General features: G+C 40.3%; 2 protein-coding genes across 3 annotated transcripts in view; both read right to left on the reverse strand.

Annotated features, from left to right (window-relative positions):
• LOC121923118 overlaps positions 1-5,677 on the reverse strand; it is a 10,094-nt gene extending 4,417 nt beyond the window's left edge. The window contains exons 1-2 of one of the 2 annotated variants that reach the window (XM_042453251.1): positions 5,183-5,677; positions 3,694-3,804 (exon numbers count right to left, since the gene is read on the reverse strand). In XM_042453251.1, coding sequence (XP_042309185.1) covers positions 3,694-3,765 — 72 coding nt within the window. In that variant the 5' untranslated portion in view covers positions 3,766-3,804; positions 5,183-5,677. Of the gene's footprint in view, positions 1-3,693; positions 3,835-5,182 lie in introns of those variants that run through there. The other variant, XM_042453253.1, reaches the window with a different exon arrangement.
• A 3,935-nt stretch (positions 5,678-9,612) lies between these two features.
• Positions 9,613-18,439, reverse strand: ISCA1 (iron-sulfur cluster assembly 1). The gene is made up of 4 exons (XM_042452059.1): positions 18,231-18,439; positions 11,879-11,932; positions 10,621-10,726; positions 9,613-9,884 (listed from the first exon to the last, which is right to left on the reverse strand). The coding sequence occupies exons 1-4, from the start codon at positions 18,309-18,311 to the stop codon at positions 9,736-9,738; spliced, it is 390 nt and encodes a 129-aa protein (XP_042307993.1). The 5' UTR covers positions 18,312-18,439; the 3' UTR covers positions 9,613-9,735.
• Between the last annotated feature and the right edge of the window lie 1,093 nt (positions 18,440-19,532).

Raw genomic sequence — 19,532 nt, forward strand, 5'->3', positions numbered from 1 at the left:
TTATTATTATTTTATGCTTTATTTATATAGCACTGTAGATCTACCCATGTTGTGCTTTAACTGCCATGAGAACATTCTGTGGAATTCTGGGGTTTGTAGTTTAGCGAGGCCCAAGAGCTCTCTAGCTGAGAATTCTAAATACCCTTCCCTAAACTGCAAACCCTAAGTATCCACAGTATGTTGCCACAACAATTACATTGGAATATCGCACTATAACAGAGTAGTATGATAGGGCACCAAGAAGGAAAAAAATTCAACATCTGATCTGGATCCAACTTACTGAGCAGAGCTCACATTAACCCCACCTCCCCACCACCAAGTCAACCAGTACTAATGTTAAATGAGATTAGGACTGAATATAACCATCCCAGAAGCTGTAAAGCAAGACAGAAGCTGTGGTGCAATACACAGCAATAGCATTTACATTTCTATACATGTTCATACTGAACTAAGTAGTCTCTAAGCAGTTTACAACGTATAAGCTAATTGCCTCCAACAAGCTGAGTACTCATTTTAGTGACCTATGGAGGGATGCAAGGCTGAGTCAACCCTGGAACCTGTGATCGAACTCACAACCTTGTGGCTACTGGCTGCAGTACTGGCATTTAAGCACTTATTTTGAGATATTTCAGCAGATACAACCAGTTATCAGTAATATGGATTTACGGCCGGCTCTTCTTATACACGGATTTCTTATACACGGATTCAAGCATCCATGGTTTAAAAATGTTAAAAAAAGTATAAATTTCAAATATCAAACCTTGATATAAGAGACACCATTTTGCTATGTCATTATATTTAATGGGACTTGAGCATCCATGGATTTTGTTATTCACGGGGGATCTTGGAACCAAACCCCAGCGATAACAAGGGTCCACTGTACTTATTTCTAAGATTTAGTAACAACTAAAGACTTCTTAGTATGGAATTATCACTTGAATATTTTTTTTTCAAGTTTAATTTCTGTTCCCCATTTCTGACTAAATCCAATCAGATCCAATAATTGTTGAATGAGACTGTATGGCAATACAACCCCCCTAAATACTGGGGCAATATTTATTTATTTTTAAATTGCTGATACTGGACAAGTTGCTGAAAAATAAGGCCACAAATCAAATAGAACTACATTTCAGTAGTCTTTTTACAAGTCTGGGATAAATTTTAATTCTGAAATCGAACACTTTCACAGCCAGCATCCATATTTTTTGGTAGGCTTTCAGTGCTATGTGGCCGTATTCTAGAAGAATTTATTCCTGACGTTCTGCCCGCATCTGTGGCTGGCATCTTCAGAGAATGGTGGCATGGAGGTGTGTGAGGTATATATATGCCATGTATACCAGACTTCCTGGAAGATGAACTGAAGAACCTAAACTGGACTCTACAGGCTAATGGTTACTCCAACTCAGACATCATAAGAGCTGCCAGACCCAGAAAAAAACAAACATAGGAGTGGAAAAAAACAACCACCCAAAGTGAAAATATTTTTTTTAACCATACATCAAAAGAATTGCAGACAGGATAGGGAAACTGATGAGGAAACATAATCTCCAAATGATCTACAAACTTGACCAAGAAAATCCAGCAAATGCTGCATTCAGTAAAGGACAGGAGAGACCCTCTCATAGCTGCGGGAGTTTACTGCATACTGTGCAAATGCAAACAAGTCTACATAGGGACCACCAAACGTAGTGTTCAAACACAACTCAAGGAACGCGAGAGACACTGCAGACTGGGCCAGCCAGAAAAACCAGCAGTAGCAGAACACATTATAAACCAACCTGAGCATAAAATGCTATTTGAAAACATTGAAATTCTGGACTATGCCAACAACTATCAGGTTAGACTGCACAGGGAAGCCATTGAAATCCATAAACACCTGGACAACTTAAACAGGAAAGAAGAAACCCTTAAAGTAAACAAAGTTTGGCTACCAGTCTTGGAAAATAGCGTAATCTAGATTCAACAGCACATACAAACAAACACCTCCCAGGGTCAGGGGGTTTCCCAGCAGGCAATAGATTACTAATGAAATAGACACACATCTTTGTCGTATATCCTCCCACTCTACGAGGCCTTGCCATTCACCAACAGACCAACACACAGATTAGCATGTAAATCTCTTCCTCTCAACCAAGGGACACACAGTATATCTACCCCACACACCTCCATGCCACCATTCTCTGAAGATGCCAGCCACAGATACAGGCGAAATGTCAAGAATAAATTCTTCTAGAAAAGGCCACATAACCCAGAAAACTGACAAAAAACTATAAATTTTAAATCTTTATTACCAGTGCCTTATCTTATCTCAATTTCTTTGGCATAAGAATTTTGTAGTTGTAAAATGATTAATTCAATTATTTCTACAAAGAACAGAATTTGCATAATTTTCAAAGAAAGAAGGTCAAGGATATTACTCAGATTTTAATATTAATGGCAGACTAAGCTCCATTTAGGCTATAATACATGCAAATTTGTATTCTGACTAATAAGATTAAAAAAGAGCTTAATTTATATTACCCCTTAACCTCTCTTTGAGATGATAAACTTGACAAATCAAGGGCATTTGCTTCAGGAAAAAGGTCACAAAATTAAAAGCTATGTTTTCAATGCAGAAAGCTCTATACTAAAGTAACACGTTATTGGCCCACTTGGCAATCAGGAAGAATTGTTGTAACTTCCACATCAATAATGCCAGATATTAGTTTGTACACATTAAACATACCCTTACATTCACAACAATTGCTGGCATCATCTTGCTCCCAGTGAAGATTTTCTTCATATGGTAAGAGGAATGGCCTGAAGCAGAGATAAAATGGCACCCACCCATTCACCCCACATTTCGCCAAAGTCACACCACCCCCAGGAAAGCACATTATTTTGACACATGAAGCAGAAAATCCCACAAGCCCCTACCCCTAATTGTGGGAATAAAAATAAAGCAGAAACAGATTAACTAACAATTTGCTGCTCTTTCATAACACCTGAAGCCTACTGCTGGAGCCAGTTTTCTCTTTTTATGTCCCTCTGTCTAATGGCAAGGCTGACCCTGTTTGGTTAAGTTATGAACTGATCCAAAATTACTGTGGGAAGATAATGGAAAAATAATGCAGGAAATTAGAGGGGTTTCCCCTTCAGATACCACTCATATCTTATGCAGTTTACAGAACAGCTTTACTAAGAAAGAAATCAAGATTTTAATAAAGATTAATAGTTTCAGACCATATATACAGTAGATGTCTTACATAGTGGTGGGGGAAGCTCACAAATACCCTCATTTAAGAGCCAATATGTTAATAGATAAAACTAAGTCCAAATAGCTGGGAGAGCCAGGGTGACATAATTAATGTCAATGCTCAAGAAGCAGAGAGTGTTTACCCGATGCTTTTGTAATAATTGGTTGCTTAAAAAGGATTTGACATGAGGAACACTATCAATCTTGTAACTGTAATTGGTGGTAATCTTTTTTTCTTAAGATCTTCTTTTGATACTTTTTCTTATATAGAATCAGTAGTTAATTATCTTTCCGTGATGAATTTATTATCTGGCTGTTTCCAATTGGCTCTGTCTACTAGTATTTGGTTTATACTTTTTGTCTGGTTTTATAAACCAAAATATTTTTAAGAGAAAAGAAAGACACCAGAGGTGTAAAATACTGGAGAACTGCAAATTTTCCTGCCGTGGTCCACTTACTCTGCAATTTAAAGGCAATAATTCATTCTTCTCCTCCTTATCTGTTGGTTCATCTTCTTTATGTTGACTCATGGTAGCTGCACTTTGCTGACAAAGCTAAACAATCCAGTTCTGGGGGGTGGTTGGAGACAAAGACATAGGGAGCATTTATTAACCAGTTTTGGAAAAAATAAACATAAATGCAGTAGTAATAAGGAGGAAGGGGGAGGAAGGTTTTGCACAATTGGAGCAGGTGCCAAGGCTGAAGAGACTAGGGCAACCCCCCAAGGGCTGGAGGGAGGGAGGGAGGGAGGGAAGAGAAAGGTCTCCAAGGCCTTCCCTTTGCCAAATGCTATTTTTATCGTGTCACAGGGTTGCCCCAGCCCCACTACCTGCTCCTCCTTTGGCAGGAAAGGCCATAGTTTTTACTGGGAAAAAAGAACAACAAAGAGAGAGATTGGGGCTTCCTTCACAGGGCAGAAACAATCCATTTTGACCCCACTGTTAACTGCCATGGCTAAATGCTATGGGATTCTGGAAATGGGAGTTTGCTGGCACATGCAGTGAAGGGGACATTGAAGGCAGCAGGGTCTGGCTCAGCTGCTCCAGAAGCTAAGAACACAAACCAATGCATTCAAATGGCAAGGAAAAACTTTCCACCTAAACTGTAAGAAATACTTCTTGAAGGTAAGGACTCTTTGACCATGGAGCACAATCCCTCACAACATGGATTCAAATGGTAAGGAAAGATTTTCTACCTAAACTGTAGGAAGTACTACTTGAGGGTAAAAGAGCTGTTTGACCATGGAGCACAATCCCTCACCGTATGCCCTTTGTTGGAGGTTTTTCAATAGATGTTAGATGGCCACCTCTTAGACTCTGCAGGGGTAACTGCAGCCATGGCAAGGGGTTGGACTAGGTGGTCTTTAGGGACTCTTTCAACTCTATGGAGTTTATCACATGGGAGGGATCCCGTGCAAAAATGGGATTTAAAGTGAAAACCTCCCACAAAAGTGGATTTATTATTAAACATCTGGCTTAACCCAACATTAACCCAGACAGAATGTAGAAAAGTCACATAAAAGCGCAATTGATTGTCAGACAACATCACTGTTAAGGTGTATTAACACAACATTAACCCAGCTAGAAAGTAGACAAAACACGATTCCTTTTACTTCCAGAAAATCCACAAAGTAAAAAGAATCATGTTTTGTCGACCTTCTAGCCAGTTTAATGTTGCGTTAACCCCAATGTGTCTGAAAATCAATTGTGCTTTTGTGTGTCATAGGTTTTAAATCCCATTTCTGCATGGGGTGCCTCCCATGTGATAAACTGCATGGTTCCATGGTTCTAAGCTTTACAAAGAGTCCTCTGTGGATACTTAACAAGAGCTGCAGTAAAATGTTTTTTCCTCTTCTGTTTGAGACAAAGAACAAGTCAGAACCCCTTCCCACTTTCAATGGGATGAGCGAAGTGTGTGCTCCTCCAGTTGTTCTTGGACTATACTCACCATTGTTTGTGCTGGCTGAAGCTGATGTGAGTTGCAGAAGATGTTGCTTCTGAAATAACCTGGAGCAGACAGGATTGACTCGAGTCTTTAGTTCAATATCCTACCTCCTGCACTGAAAGTGAGTGGGCTGATGTAGCAAATTAGAATTTTTAATTAAATATAGTCACACTATAAAATTAACTATAAAATTACAGTATATCATAGACTGTGGGATTGCATATTTGCATTAGCAAGTTTACAGTGTTATGTAGCAGAAAAATTACTATATTTTACTTAAAAGTTTGAAAAAAACAAACCCACTTAAATAATGCATAGAATGCTGCTATTTACTTGTCATGGCCATTTTTACATAGATACTGTATGAGACTTCAGCAAACCCAAGGGCAGCCAATTGCCCACATCTGTTCTATGCACTTAAAGCTCCATAAAACCCTGCACAAAACAAGTATGTTCTAATGACCTTTAATCAAATCAGGATGGGTTGTTTTATTTCTATTCTGCCTTTCCACTAAAAATAAAACAAATAAAAAATTAAAATAAAATGTAACAGAGCTCCACTCTGGTGTCACAAACTACCATTCCCAGAATTTCATAGCATTGAGCCATGGCAGTTAAAGTGAGGTCAAACTGGATTATTTCTGCCCTGTGGAGGCATCCCTGGATTTGTTGTGAACTGTCTAAAGCAGGGGTCCCCAAACTTTGGTCTTCCAGGAATTTTGGACTTCAGCTCCCAGAATTCCTGAATGTTGGCCAAACTGGCAAGGGCATCTGGGAGTTGAAGTCCAAAACATCTGGAGGATGAAGGTTTGTGGACCACTGGTCTAAAGGTTGACTTCGACTTATGGGGACCTCAGTGCTGAAGATACTGTGGACAGTCAAAAAGACAAAGAAATGGGTCCTTGAGTAGACTCCACTGCTCTGCTTAGGTCTTGTAGGTTCAGCCCTGTGACCTCGGTTGAGTCTATCCATCTGGTGTGTGATCTTTGTCGCTTTCTTCTATCTTTTACCTTCCCTGGCATGTATTTTCTAATGAGTCCAGCCTTTTCATGATGTGGCCAGAGTATGACAGTCTCAATTTGGCCATCTTGGCTTTCAGGGAGATTACAGGCTACACAATCTCTGCAGAGCATTGTGTTACATTCTCTGCCATCTCATTTCCCGACCTTTAGCACGCTCCTTGGATTATTTTCTTCAGTGACTCCCCGTGTGACTTTTGAACCTTTGTGTTCAGATCCTGGACTGCATTGACCATGCATCTGTTATTCTCCTCAGGCAGATGTATTTAGGAAAGGAGACCCCTTCCTTCATAGACAGCAGTGACTTTTTGGTCTTTATTACAGCAAAGTTTGGCTTCTTCACTGGGAATTTCCTTCACTTCCCATTTTCATTGGTTAATGAAACTTGAGACCCAGATATATATATATATTTTAAATCTAGGTAAATGCATACATACATGTGTACTCACTCTTGTGGTCATGGGGATTAGTTACACTGACTCATGACAGCCAACAGCATTAATTGCTGTCCCAAAAGGCACTTTGACCAGCCAGAGGGGGCTAATAAGGGAAACAATGGAGATGGCAAGATGGCTTACCAGGGTAAAGTCACAGGCCATGTCATAATGTGGCAGTATGATACAGTTGAACATCCAGTGTAAATGAGGGAGAAAAGTGTCAGTTCATGTACTGAGATTTGCTGTAGTGATCCATTTAAGAATAGAAAAAAAGCAGGATTTGGAAAGCTACAACCAGCTGGGGAATATGCCTAAATGATTCCCACAATAAAAATGGAAACTTAGACTAATAGAGAACCTCTGCCTTAAAAGCACAGATCACATCCCTTCTTGGGAAACTATGTGGAGGCCACATGCCAGTAGTGGGTAGGACAACAGCCTCTCTCACACTCAGCATTCATCCATTCTCCCTCACTCTCCTATGCTATTTTTAGTCTCCACAGCGGCAAGTGGACTTAAGTCTAATTGCTATGCTGATTTTTTTTTTTGGGGGGGGGAAGCTTCTCCCTTCAGCACCAGCAACTCTGAAAAGGCAACTAGCCTTTTGATAAACTCTTTTAAATGGCTAGTTGCTCAATGAGTGGCAGGCCCAAAGCATATATGTTGAAGGTGAGGTTATGTCCCTTATGCCACTCCCTTTCATCTGTAAGCAGATGGCAATGTTTTTAATTACTAAAAAGAAAGTGGTGGTGGGGAATGAATCTAGCAACACCTTTAAGACTATCTGGTTTATTTTTGTATGAGCTTTCATGGATTTCAATCCAGTTCCTAGATTTTTGTGGTTTTTTCGGGCTATGGGGCAATGTTCTAGAAGAATTTATTCTTGACGTTTCGCCAACATCTGTGGCTGGCATCTTCTCTGAAGATGCCAGCCACAGATTCTGGTGAAACATTAGGAATAAACTCTTCTAGAACATGGCCAAATAGCCCCCAAACCCCACAAAAACCTATGGATGCTGGCCATGAAAGCCTTCGACTTCAATCAAGTTCCTTAGAAGTGGAAGTGCTGCTAGATTCCCCTTCCCCCCCATTTCCTTTGTTGGCTTCAACTAACAGGGATTTCATGTTGAAAACTTTGAATCATGGTGTAATAATCCATCTAGCAATTCTGAGAACTAAGTATTATTCAAATATGTTCATGTGTGATTTGCAGTAGAAATCTCTAAAGGTGTATACTGTATTTACCAAAAGGTAATTTATTACAACAGGTCTAAGTTACAGTATTGCACATATTATATATTATTAAGAAAAGAACATTCATTTATAAACTATTACTAACAAAACATCGACTTCAGATTTGTGCGTTAGGTGTTTAAATTTGACAATACTTTATATTTTTATAGTATGGAAGTGCACACGTTATTCATAAACCTTTTATACAAAAAACAGAATATACATCACCCTTCATTGTTTTTAAAAATATCCCAAAAACTGGAGTACATCAATAGCATCCATACATTGTACTGCTTACATTCCTAGTCCTCTCTCTGCCAATTTAAAAGCAGTTAAATACCAAGTTTGTGCCCCATATAGAAATTTAGACTGCATTAGTCCAATATCTTGCAGTGTGAAACAACTGCAATATTAGGCTTGGTGACATTCTCAGACATATTCTCAGACTCCTTGGCAGTTGGTTTAACATGCCAAGTTTGCACATTTTTTAATTCTTGCTTGGACAATTTTTCTAGTTGCAATTAAGCTTGCAACTACAGGAAGATGTTGAAGTCTTTCCTTGAAGGTTTGCAAGGCAAATAATTCCAAAGCTGACCAAAGCAATTTGCCCTTGTTGAGCTGTTTCCAAGTTATATTTCTCCTGTGTTTAATTCACATGTAGAGACTGAATAAAAAACTACAATAGTTGATAAAGTTACTGTAACCAGTAACTTTGTGACCCATGAAGCACTCTCCTAACAACACAGTTCTCTCTCCCAAACAGGCTAGTATAAATGTCTACATTAGGTAACTGAATATTAGTTACAAAAGAATGCTAGAAACATTTGTGTGGGAAAATGGCTTTGCTTCATCCTGACAACTAAGACAATAAACTCTTTAGATGTACAATACTGTCTTAATTGAAAGATTAAGCAAACAAGCCTTACACTGAATTTATAAATTCATGATATGAATCGTAACTAATGTTAGATGCAGTCACATCTTTAAAAAATACTCCTGTTTCCTTATCCAAACAAGTGATAATGAAATTGAAATGTTGTACTCAGACTGAGCTTTAACCAAAATATATGCTGCCTAAGAAAATTGCCCAGAAAAAAAGTGGCTTACTTTCCTCCATAACCAGACCATGCAAAATGATCCAGACTTATGAACTATGGAGAGAACCTGCATTTGCTTCAGGGCATCTATATAACTGAACAAAACAAGGGATTTTTAAAGGACGGAATTCAAATAAAATTCTGCCTTATGTTTCTCTTAGACATTGTGGTGAGGACATTCCTGAAAATACTAGTGGTTTTCCTAGCAGCAACAAAACAAGGACAGTGGAATAGAGGGCAAGATTTAGATATAAGCTATCTGACATGTAGATTGATTTACCTAAAACTGTATAAGCACATGATCCAGACTTCTGAACTCTCAGGTTGCCAACGTTAAGACACATGACTTTTTTTAAAGAAGGAAATGATGCACATTATTGGTACTGTATATGTGAGTTTCACTTTAAAGTGTAATAGACCATTTTTAAGAACTTAAATGCAAACTCTAATTTCTTCAAGATAAAACAAGTGGAAATATAACTTTTCATGTGTCTTATGTAGAACTTATGAGATCTCAATGTAAAAGGATTTTCGACAAATAAAATTAGAGATGAATCACAAAGTTCTCAGCTTTTAAAAACAAATCTTCTTCCATGTTATCAAACTTTGAAAATATGCACGGCTGCAATTTAACACACAGATTACACTTCAGAAAGGCAGTACTTTTATTTTCCCGTGAAGGCAGCCATATTTTACAAAGCCTAAAAGACCTAATAAACACATGCCAAATGAATTCTTTGAAAAGGATTTGTGGATTTTTTCCTGATACTTTAAATATTAAAGCTTTCCCCACAACCACATGTTCCTTTGATATTTGGGTTATTGAAAACAAATTCACTGGACAGTTTGTCTTCTATATAATCCATTTCAGTTCCTAGAAGGGTCAGCTGTGCTTTCTTCTCAATGAACACTCTAACACCTTGAGGAAAAGAAGGGAAAAATAATAATGAGATTTTGGTTTTTCATCGTTTAGTTTGTTTTCAGCATGTCAAATATAGCTGGATTGTAATTTCCATTTTCAAACTGGCCTGGTTTTTAAGTGTTGAAGCTTGACCACATCTTGCAAATGATACATTCCTCATCCTCCTGCTACAATTTATGCAATCTCTTTTTAAGAGAATTAACTTGCTTCAGGTTCCCTTAACTTCGTTTTGTAGATCCACTGTATGGATGCCCTGTACCTCTGCAAATAAAATGCTTTCATAATTAAAAAAAAAAAAAGGTGGACTATGTAGTCACAGTCTGGACCTGCGTCTTACATTAGGAATGCACATTTTTTATTTATTTAAGAAGTTTCATATAAAAATTGTATTTTTCAGTGTATGAACCTTGAGCCTAAAAGAACTTGGATATGATCTTCATATAATATAGGACCTATTCATAAATGAGCACCTTCAATTATTGAGCTTTTAGCAGCTGTTGACAGAACAGTTCATTTTAGAGAATAAACACTATGTTTATTTGAAGGAAAGAGTTAGCTTATCAATGTAGTGGACTATAATTCCCTTTTACTTTATAAACTCCTATTAACTTTAAGAAAAGCTTGCTACCTATCATTAAATAGAGCTAAGATTAAAATTAACAGTAATATTTTAAAAGAGTAGAAAAAGGATTTGCAAATATTTTGGAGCTGTGACTATTCAAAGCACACTTACCATCCTGTACTACCTCTTCATCTGAGTCCCCTTTTGATTTTGTATATTCTAGTGTGTAAGAAAGTCCATTACAACCTCTTGTACGAACACCAACTTTAACTCCTACCTAAAATGGAAATGTTAACACTTAAAAAGTCTTTCCTTATGAAGAAAAAAAATGTTATGTATGACTGGTTATCAAAAGATTTTTTTTAAAAATGCATACATTTATTGCCAGCTCTAACATTTAACTAGTAACAGCCAATCACTTAAAATTTAACGCAGGGGTAAAGTACCTCTGATTTTCCATATGGACTTCATCTACCATAACTCTATATTACTATCTACTGTTGGATGAGAGTGATGGGAGATGTATGCCATCTTAAAGTCTCATGAATTCCCACATCATTTAATGTTTTCAAAGAAACCTACATTCCTTACATTCTCTGGTCTAAAACCAGAAAAACAACAAGTCCCACCAATCTCAGTGACACTTACTTCTAAGCAGATGTGCTGTAAGCCCCACTGAAAGTAACTGCACAAATTTAACATCACTAAAATATCATTCGTTTTAATGGTATTAAGCATAAGTAAAATTTGGAAGACTATGGCTATTGACTCCAACTGTGTAAACAGAAGCCAAAAAGCAACAGATAGAAATGGCTTAATGTAAATAAACTGTACAACAAATATCTGCACTATGGAGCTAGCTCTTAGCCAAAGAAAACTGTATATTAAATTACAGTGCTAAATTTGCTAACTTGACACTCAAGAAGTTCATCAAATTTCATTGTATTTTATGAGGCACACAGAATAAAAAAACACCAATCTAATCAATATGAGTACAATTGGCCCTCCATTTTTGCTGGGGATCCGTTCCAGACCTCCCCGCAAAAACGGAGGCTCACGCATATTCAAGCCTCATAGGCTTATATGGGGCACGGACCCATGCAGGCGCATCATTGGAAATAGCAGAGGTCACCCCTCTGCAGATATTCGAGGGTGCGGATCCCAGATCCACGAGTTAGGAGGGACGACTGTATTGCCTTTTCACACAGTTGAAAATGCAGCTGCTAGATTAGCATTTTTCCAAATTTAAAACACAGATTTCACATGTACTTGTCAATGGGAAAATGCAACTCTTGTTTTCTAAAGTATTATAGTACACATCTCATATATGCTTCATAGAGTAGCTGCAGTATTATATCAATCAATAGCACACCGAAAGCTACTATTATATAGAGGAATAATATTAAGGATACCCTCCACATCTACTTACATGATCAGGTTTGTCTTTAAGTAGTTGCTTTATCTTATTCACAGCAGATGGGGTCTGAAAGATATTTTCATCATTAGTAATTTTGCATTGGATGAATATTAACTATCAAACCTATTTTATCTTCATGTCATCTCTAAACCTATTTTATCCTCAGTGCAAGTTTCTATACACCACAAGCAAGGGCTTCTATTAATAATACAAGAACACAACATAAAGATAATTTAATTTCTTGTGGTTTTAAAGATCAGAAATGAGCTCGGCAGAGCTGCTTCTTCTTCTTCTTTTAAAATCAGATTAACAATGGCTCAGTTTTCACATCTTGGTCCAGTTCCAAAATTCAGCTCTCACATGACTCATGGCTTCAAATGCTGTCCCTGAATCTCCACCATACACATGCCCGGCTTCTCCAATGCCTCCCCCATTTTCATAAACTGATGGCTGCAGTTATAGAAACAGCAGTGAAAAGGTCTCAATCCTCCATTCCTAGCACCCTAAACATTACAACTTCCTTGGCACCTATGTCCAAGACTTTCATCTATCTAGCTTCCTGCCACTGCAGTATACAAGAAAGAAAGGAAGAGAGCACATCAGTTTAGATTATAATCTGAGCTCAACTAAAAATAATTCTGGGAAACAACACATTCTTTGTACTGAAGATAAGCATTTAAAGCAAGAGTAACTTGTATTCCAGACTAAGCAAACATTAATTTTGTAACTGAATATGAGATTATAATTATTCATGTCAACAAAGTTCACAATTCAAGGTGACTTTCAGACATGAATTAGTCAACAAAGTTCACAATTCAAGGTGACTTTCAGACATGAATTAGTCAACAAAGTTCACAATTCAAGGTGACTTTCAGACATGAATTTCTAGGAAAAAGAAACACCAAGACACCACACAGAATTCATTTACTGAGAGAGGCACAACCTATTAACTGGCCAATTTCAGAAAGATTTAAGAAAAGAAAAGTAACTATATGATCAGTTTAGATATACTGAAGGCACAAACCTTTACTGGCAAATTTCCATTGGTGTCAAGTACCCTCTATGAGTCCAGCCTCCTTTTAAAGCCATCCAAGTTGGTACTCATCACTACACCTTGCAGTAGTGTCACAGTTTAAATAGGCGTTGTGTAAATTAATATTTCCTTTTATCTGTAGACGACCCATTTCCAGTATAATGAAATAGAAAATCTCTATCTACTTTCTCCAAGCCATGCATAATTTTATACACTTCTTCCATGCCTCCCCTTATTAACTTTTTCCATTAAAAAAGCCCCAACGTTTTAACTTTTCCTCATAGGGCAGCTAGCCCATCTCCTTGATCACTGTGGGTACCCTCTCCTGCATCTTTTGCACCTCACAAAATCCTTTGTAAAGGGTAGTAACCACTATAATCTATGGCTTTGCTATTGGCTTGTTTAGCTTTAAAAAAACAACAACAATACAGTAAATACTCAAAAGGCACATCTAAAGAGTTACATCTAGATCTATCCATGCATTCTTCCTTTCCTTATGCATGTTGTGATGTTCAAATGCAGAGAACTTAAGAGGTGGAAATTGTGTAGCTCTTCACAATGTTGATGGTTTTAAAAGCCACTACTTGGACTACTGATGAAGTCAAGATAATTCTAACTCCTGAGAGAGGACAGTGCAGACATACACAGCTTCTGCATGACAATATATTAACAACAACAACAATCCAAAAAACAAACCTTGATTTTGCCATTGTATATAAGGGACACCATTTTACTACAGCATTGTATATAATAGGATTTGAGCAGCCACAGATTTTGATATCCATGGGAATCCTGAAACCAAACTCCAACTGACACCAAGGGCCCGCTGTACTCCTCCAAAGAGAGAATTTGCTGGGTCTTCTCTTATTGCAATTACTTTCAAGCTGGTGTAGCTTTCAGTTGATCAAGGTTGAACAAAAAAAGTGATGGTATAATTAGACTATCATTGTTGTTATTTTATTTATATACCACATATTTTCCAGAACTGGGATTTAAGGCCACTTACAAAAATTATTAAGAGATATAGACCAAAAAAAAGAAGGTCAAAACATACATTGATAAATAAAGTATATGTAGAATCAAAAACAATTTAAAGTTTATTCATTAAAAATACAAGAAATAAAAACAGTACAGCATGGTATTAAAACCTTTTCCTTATAAGCAATTGCTTCCTAAAAGCAGTTGAGACAAGTGGGGTGGGAAGGAGACTGTATGCATGCACCTGGCTTTTTTGGGGAGGATTACATTTTTTTTAAAAAGCAACTACATCTCAATCAACATTATGAGCTCCCCCACAGTACTGCTCATGGGTATGGTTCATGCCCTTCTATCTGCAACTAATATTAAATGGTGATGCAAAGAGGATGGTATGGCTAGAGCCCTCTTCTTATGCTGCAGCCTGTGTATTCAATCAATGAGAACGAAGCAGGATTGCTTACTCTGTGCATACACATGGCATGGAGCTTTTAGAAAGGCAACTGACAAAGTGATGTTAACAGAGGAATAAATGCATCAACCAGAACCATTATTCCAAACTTTCTGCTGGGCAGAATTTGAGAACACATTCAATAAAATGTATAACACAAAACTTTTGCTTCTGTATTTTCTCACAGAAATATAGACAAGCATTTTTTTGCAGTACATCAGTGTAACTTCATGAACGGATATAATAACAGTCAAATTTTTATTCCTCTGAAGTTGTGATTAACTTTTTTTCAGATGGCTATAACTCTCTTTTATGTTCTGTCCAGATACTCAATCAATATATGCACAGAGAGAAAGAGAAAGAAGAAACAATGGCAGACAGATATATTTGTGTTGGTCCTACTCTCCATTCTTTGCATTTCTGTGGGGACGAGTATATTTGTATTTCAGGGCACTTTTAAAAGCAAATAGCCCACCCATTGGTCTTAGATACAGGCATAGTGCTGTACAACACAATTTCAAAGTAACATAGCCATAATAGTTATTATCTTGTTCTCTTTTATAACTGCAGATACCAAAATGCATAGTATGACCAAACTAATGTCACCAGTCTTATTCCATTTCAGAGGTGTAAGTCAAATCACATCTTATACAACAATATTACTCCACAAAAATAAAACTTATACGGGTTCTCTAATGTGCATTTTTTCATGTTTTGCAAGGTTTCCTTTCTGACTAAAGGTCTTCCCACATTCCATGCACATAAATGGTCTTTCTCCAGTGTGGGTTCTCTCATGTATCATAAGGTTTCCCTTCTGAATATAGCTTTTCCCACATTGGGAACACTTGTAAGGCTTTTCTCCAGTGTGAACTCTTTCATGATTTTTAAAATTCCCTTTATGATCAAAAACTTTCCCACACTCTGCACATTCGTATGCTTTCTTTCCTGACTTAAATCTTCCACGTACTCCAAAACCTGAGCGCCAACCAAAATGGCTTCCAGAGAGGTGAATTCTTTGGTATGCTCTGGATCCCCTCTGATCAAATCTCCATTTCACATTGGGAAGGGCTCTGTCCACCCTTTTCTCCAGGCTAGCTACATGCTCACTCTCTGATTCCTGCTGACTCCCACACCTTAGTCTTGCCTCATTACTCTGCAAAACATTGCTTCCTCTCAGCAGGGTTTCTCTTGATTCCATTTGATCGGGATTCCCTTGTTGAATATTGTTTTCCTTGTTCTCAAGGATCTGCTTCACTCCCAATGAGCTCCCTTCGTCATCTTGCTCCTCCTTGCAGAGGTGCCTTTTCCAGGCTTCTGGGGGCTGATCTTGGCCTATCTCTAAAGATTCTTCATCTGTCAGCAACTCCAAAGCCTGTGATACCGGAAACTGCTCCTCCAGCCTCATGGCTTCCTTCTGCTTAACCAGGAAATCCTCAGCTAGAAGTACAGCCTGGGCACAGGTCTCTGGGCCATGCTCCCTGACCCAGCTCTGCATCTCCTGGGGTAGGACAGTCAGGAACTGCTCCAGGATCAGCACCTCCAGAATCTGCTCCTTTGTGTGTCGCTCCACTTTCAGCCACTGATAGCAAAGCTCCCGGAGTTGACTATAAACACCTCTTGGCCCCTCTGTTTCCTGATAGCAGAACTCTCTGAAGTGCTGCCGCTGCCTCTCCCTGGCGTTGGCCTCCCCTTGCAAGATGGCTGATTTCACTTTCCTGTAGTCTCCCCTGTCTTGGGCACTGAGGCTGCTGAAGGCCTCTTCAGCCTCTCCATTGAGGGCTGGCAGGAGGAGGGGGACCCATTTGTCCTGAGGCCACCGGCATGCTGATGCAACTTGCTCGAAGGAGGCCAGGAAACCTTTAGCGTCATCCCACGGTGTGGGCTCCTCAGACATATGCACACTCTCCCATCCTGAATGAGGGGCCTGCAGCGTCCTCAGGAACTCCTGCCATTGGGCTTCCCAGCGTTCCTGGAGCCCCTCTTCTGGTTCACGTTTAACCTGCCGTGGAGATGCCACAGTTTGTAATTCTTCCAGTCCCTTCTACAAGTGCGGCTTTTGTTCCCTCCAATGTCCTATGCTCATATCTGTACATGCAAAGGGTCTATATGAACAACTGGGAATCCTGGTGCAACTAGGATTCTCAATTGCCCATATAACTGAACCCATGTGGAACCTGCTCTAACCTTCCATTGAGCCATATGGAGGCAAGACCCCATTCTCTATTCATGCACTGATTTAACACAGTAAAAGAATATGTGACACAGCTTTAAACCTAAGAAATAATCTACAGTACAGTTTGGGACAAGCTGAACCATTTGCAGTGCTTTGTAAATGTAAGCAACGTAAGAAACATACATACTACTGAGATTCGCATGTCTTAGAAAGTCTACACATATTTCAATAAAATAGTTTTCAAGCAAAGTTTCATGTAGGTCTGAACTTTTAAATTGCATTCAGTGTGTTTTGCTGATTTTTTTTCACAGTTAAGCCTCTCAGTTCAAATACTTTTGGCCATCAGGAAAAGAAAACAGTTATATAACATATAAAGTTAAAAAGCACATGTGTTAGTTTTGTTTACCAAATGAAGTAAACACAATGAATCAGATCCCAAACTATTTAGCTTTTGGGGAATTTTGTGACATTTCCTCTCCTCGTCATCTCTGAAAACCCACAGCATTTAAGAATAAGAACTCTATAGTCCTATTGGGGGTTCCCAGTCCGAAGCATAGACCCTGCTTCACTGTAATTCGTGGAGGTGACTGGGGTCAGGGCCAGCAACCGTGGGCCCATTGTGGGGTGCTGCTCCCTGGTGCAAACCTGCTCACCTCCATGGGTCCATTGAAGGCATAGACTGGAACATAAGGGAAGGACTTGATGTAGAAGTCTGAATACCAGGTTATCACTACTTGCTCTGGCCCAGGACAAATCCCTTCCCTATCTTTTCCATGCGTATCGTGACAGGAATTCAAGTGACTAGGCGCAGACAGCAAATCTCTGGGTGCATCTACACTGTTTGATGCCACTTTAAGTGTATGGAATCCTGGGATTTTTAGCCCTCTGTGAAAGAGACCCATATTTCCAGTGTAGATGCACCCTCTGTTCTTTTTGGTTAACAATAGCCCAAAACACACTGCAGGAATAATCCAGTTTGAGACCGCTTTCACTGCCTTGGCTGAACGCTAAGGAATTCTGGGAACTGTAGTTTTGTGAGACATTGAGCCTTCTCTGTCAGAGAGCTCTAGTGTGACACAATAAAATGTATCTAAATTTTGCCCTGAAAGACCTAGAGAGAGTTCTCTGCTAGGCCTTTGTAGCTCCTCCAGAGCAGTTCTATGGCCAGTGTCTGTGGGACGTTGACCACAGAGTTGCCCTGGAGGACCCAGAGGTTCCTAGAGAGGCGTCCTTCTCTCAGGTGAAAACAGGGTGTTCTTGTTATTTGCGCTTTTCCCACATTCAGGGGGCCTTGTGGAGGGACAAGTGTATATGAAAATCATAGCCAGTAACTGGAGGTACGCTGTTATCTTGGCTGTAAAGTACAGTATCCTTAAGCTGTGCCCCAACGAACGACCATTCCCAGAATGCCACAGCATGGAGCCTTGGCAGTCAAAGTGGGGTGAACCTGGATTGTTTCTGCAGTGCGGGTGCAGCCCAAGAGGAGCACGGCGCTGCCTGTGTGTCTGCTGCAACTTAGGAGAAGCCTCCCCCGGGGGACCCTGGCTGCTGCTTGTGAGAAGGAAGGGCTGAGGGGCTGCAGTTCAAAATGGGGGGAATGGCAGGAGGCCCCTGAGCCCAGTCCCCCTTCGACAGGACTGCGCATGCGCAAGGCGCTTGTTTACCAACCGGTTGAGCACCAAGAAGCCCCGCCCCAAGAGAGAGAGCGAGAGAGAGCAGCGCCCATACTGACCAGCGTCAGGGCGGCCCTGGTGGCCTGGATCTTCCTCTTGCTCACGGCGCGGACGGTGGCCCTCACCATCGACGAAGCCATGGCGCCAACTCCCAGCCCCCTCCTTCTCCTTCTCCCTCTCAGCCCCGTCCTTTGTCGTCGTCGCCCATGGACACGGCGGACGAAAGCACGCAGAGCGCGACGCCGTGGCGCGCTGCGTACGTCACGGAAGGGGCGGAGACGGAGGCCCGGCTCGCGCTCTCCTATTGGGTGATATTGGGACGTACGAAGCCCCGCCCGTCGCCGTTGCAGACGCTTTTGGGATTTGTCGTCGTTTGTTTTGACACAGCCACGAGCCAATCAGCGAGAAGGAAATGGAGAGAGGGGCGGGGATAACCCCAGGTTGGTTTCACTGGACCAGAGGGAAGGCGGGAGGAGCGGCTTGAGGGATTTTGGTCCTCCGCGGCCTCGGTATTACTTTTTTTTTGGAAACCAAGGAAGGAGGACAAGGCCCACAAAATGGAGGACATAGAATCGTAGTTGGAAGAGACCCCAAGGGCCTTCCAGTCCAACTCCATTCTGCCATGCAGGAACTCTCAGTCAAAGCATCCCCTGTGACAGATGTCCATCCAGCCTCTGCTTAAAGACCTCCAAGGAAGGAGACTCCACTACACTCTGAGGGAGTGTGTTCCACTGTGGAACAGCCCTTACTGTCAGGAAGCTCCTCCTAATGTTGAGGTGGAATCTCTTTTCCTGGAGCTTGCATCAATTGTTCCAGGTCCTAGTCTCTGGAGCAGCAGAAAACAAGCTTGCTCCCTCCTCAATACAACATCCCTTCAAATATTTGAACAGGGCTATTATATCACAGACATACAGCCAAGCGCTAAAGTCAGAATCGCCCAGGCCCTTGTATTCCCAATTGCCATGTATGGATGTGAGAGGTAGACAGTGAAGGAAGCAGATAGAAAGAAAATCAAATCTTTTCAAATGTGATGGTGGACAACAGGACTTGGGATACATGGACAGCCAAGAAAACAAAACAAAGTTTCTTGAACAGATCAGACCAGGGCTCTCCTTGGAAGCTAAGGCGCGTTCCAGACACGCGCAAAGTACATACTAGGTATGTACTAGGGTTAGGAAAGGGCGTCCCTTCTGGACGCCCTAACCCTAGTACATTCCTGGTACATACAAAATGGTGGCACTCTATACACATGGGCACCACCACTGGGATGTCACGACCGCGCCACCTCCAAACGGAGTGGTGCAGAAGTGATGTCTTTGTGCCGTGCGAGGGTGCCTGGGGCGCCCTTTCCATGGCGCCAG

Source organism: Sceloporus undulatus, chromosome 2, assembly GCF_019175285.1.
Source record: "Sceloporus undulatus isolate JIND9_A2432 ecotype Alabama chromosome 2, SceUnd_v1.1, whole genome shotgun sequence".
Classification (NCBI taxonomy): Eukaryota; Metazoa; Chordata; class Lepidosauria; order Squamata; family Phrynosomatidae; genus Sceloporus; species Sceloporus undulatus.

Coding starts and splice junctions, on each gene's coding strand:
- ISCA1 (XM_042452059.1), bottom strand. CDS start 18,311: ATGGCTTCGTCGATGGTGAGGGCCACCGTCCGCGCCGTGAGCAAGAGG. Junction 11,933..18,230: donor CCAGGGCCGCCCTGACGCTG/GTCAGTATGGGC, acceptor AATATCTTTCAG/ACCCCATCTGCTGTGAATAA. Junction 9,885..10,620: donor TGAAGAGGTAGTACAGGATG/GTAAGTGTGCTT, acceptor CTTTTCCTCAAG/GTGTTAGAGTGTTCATTGAG.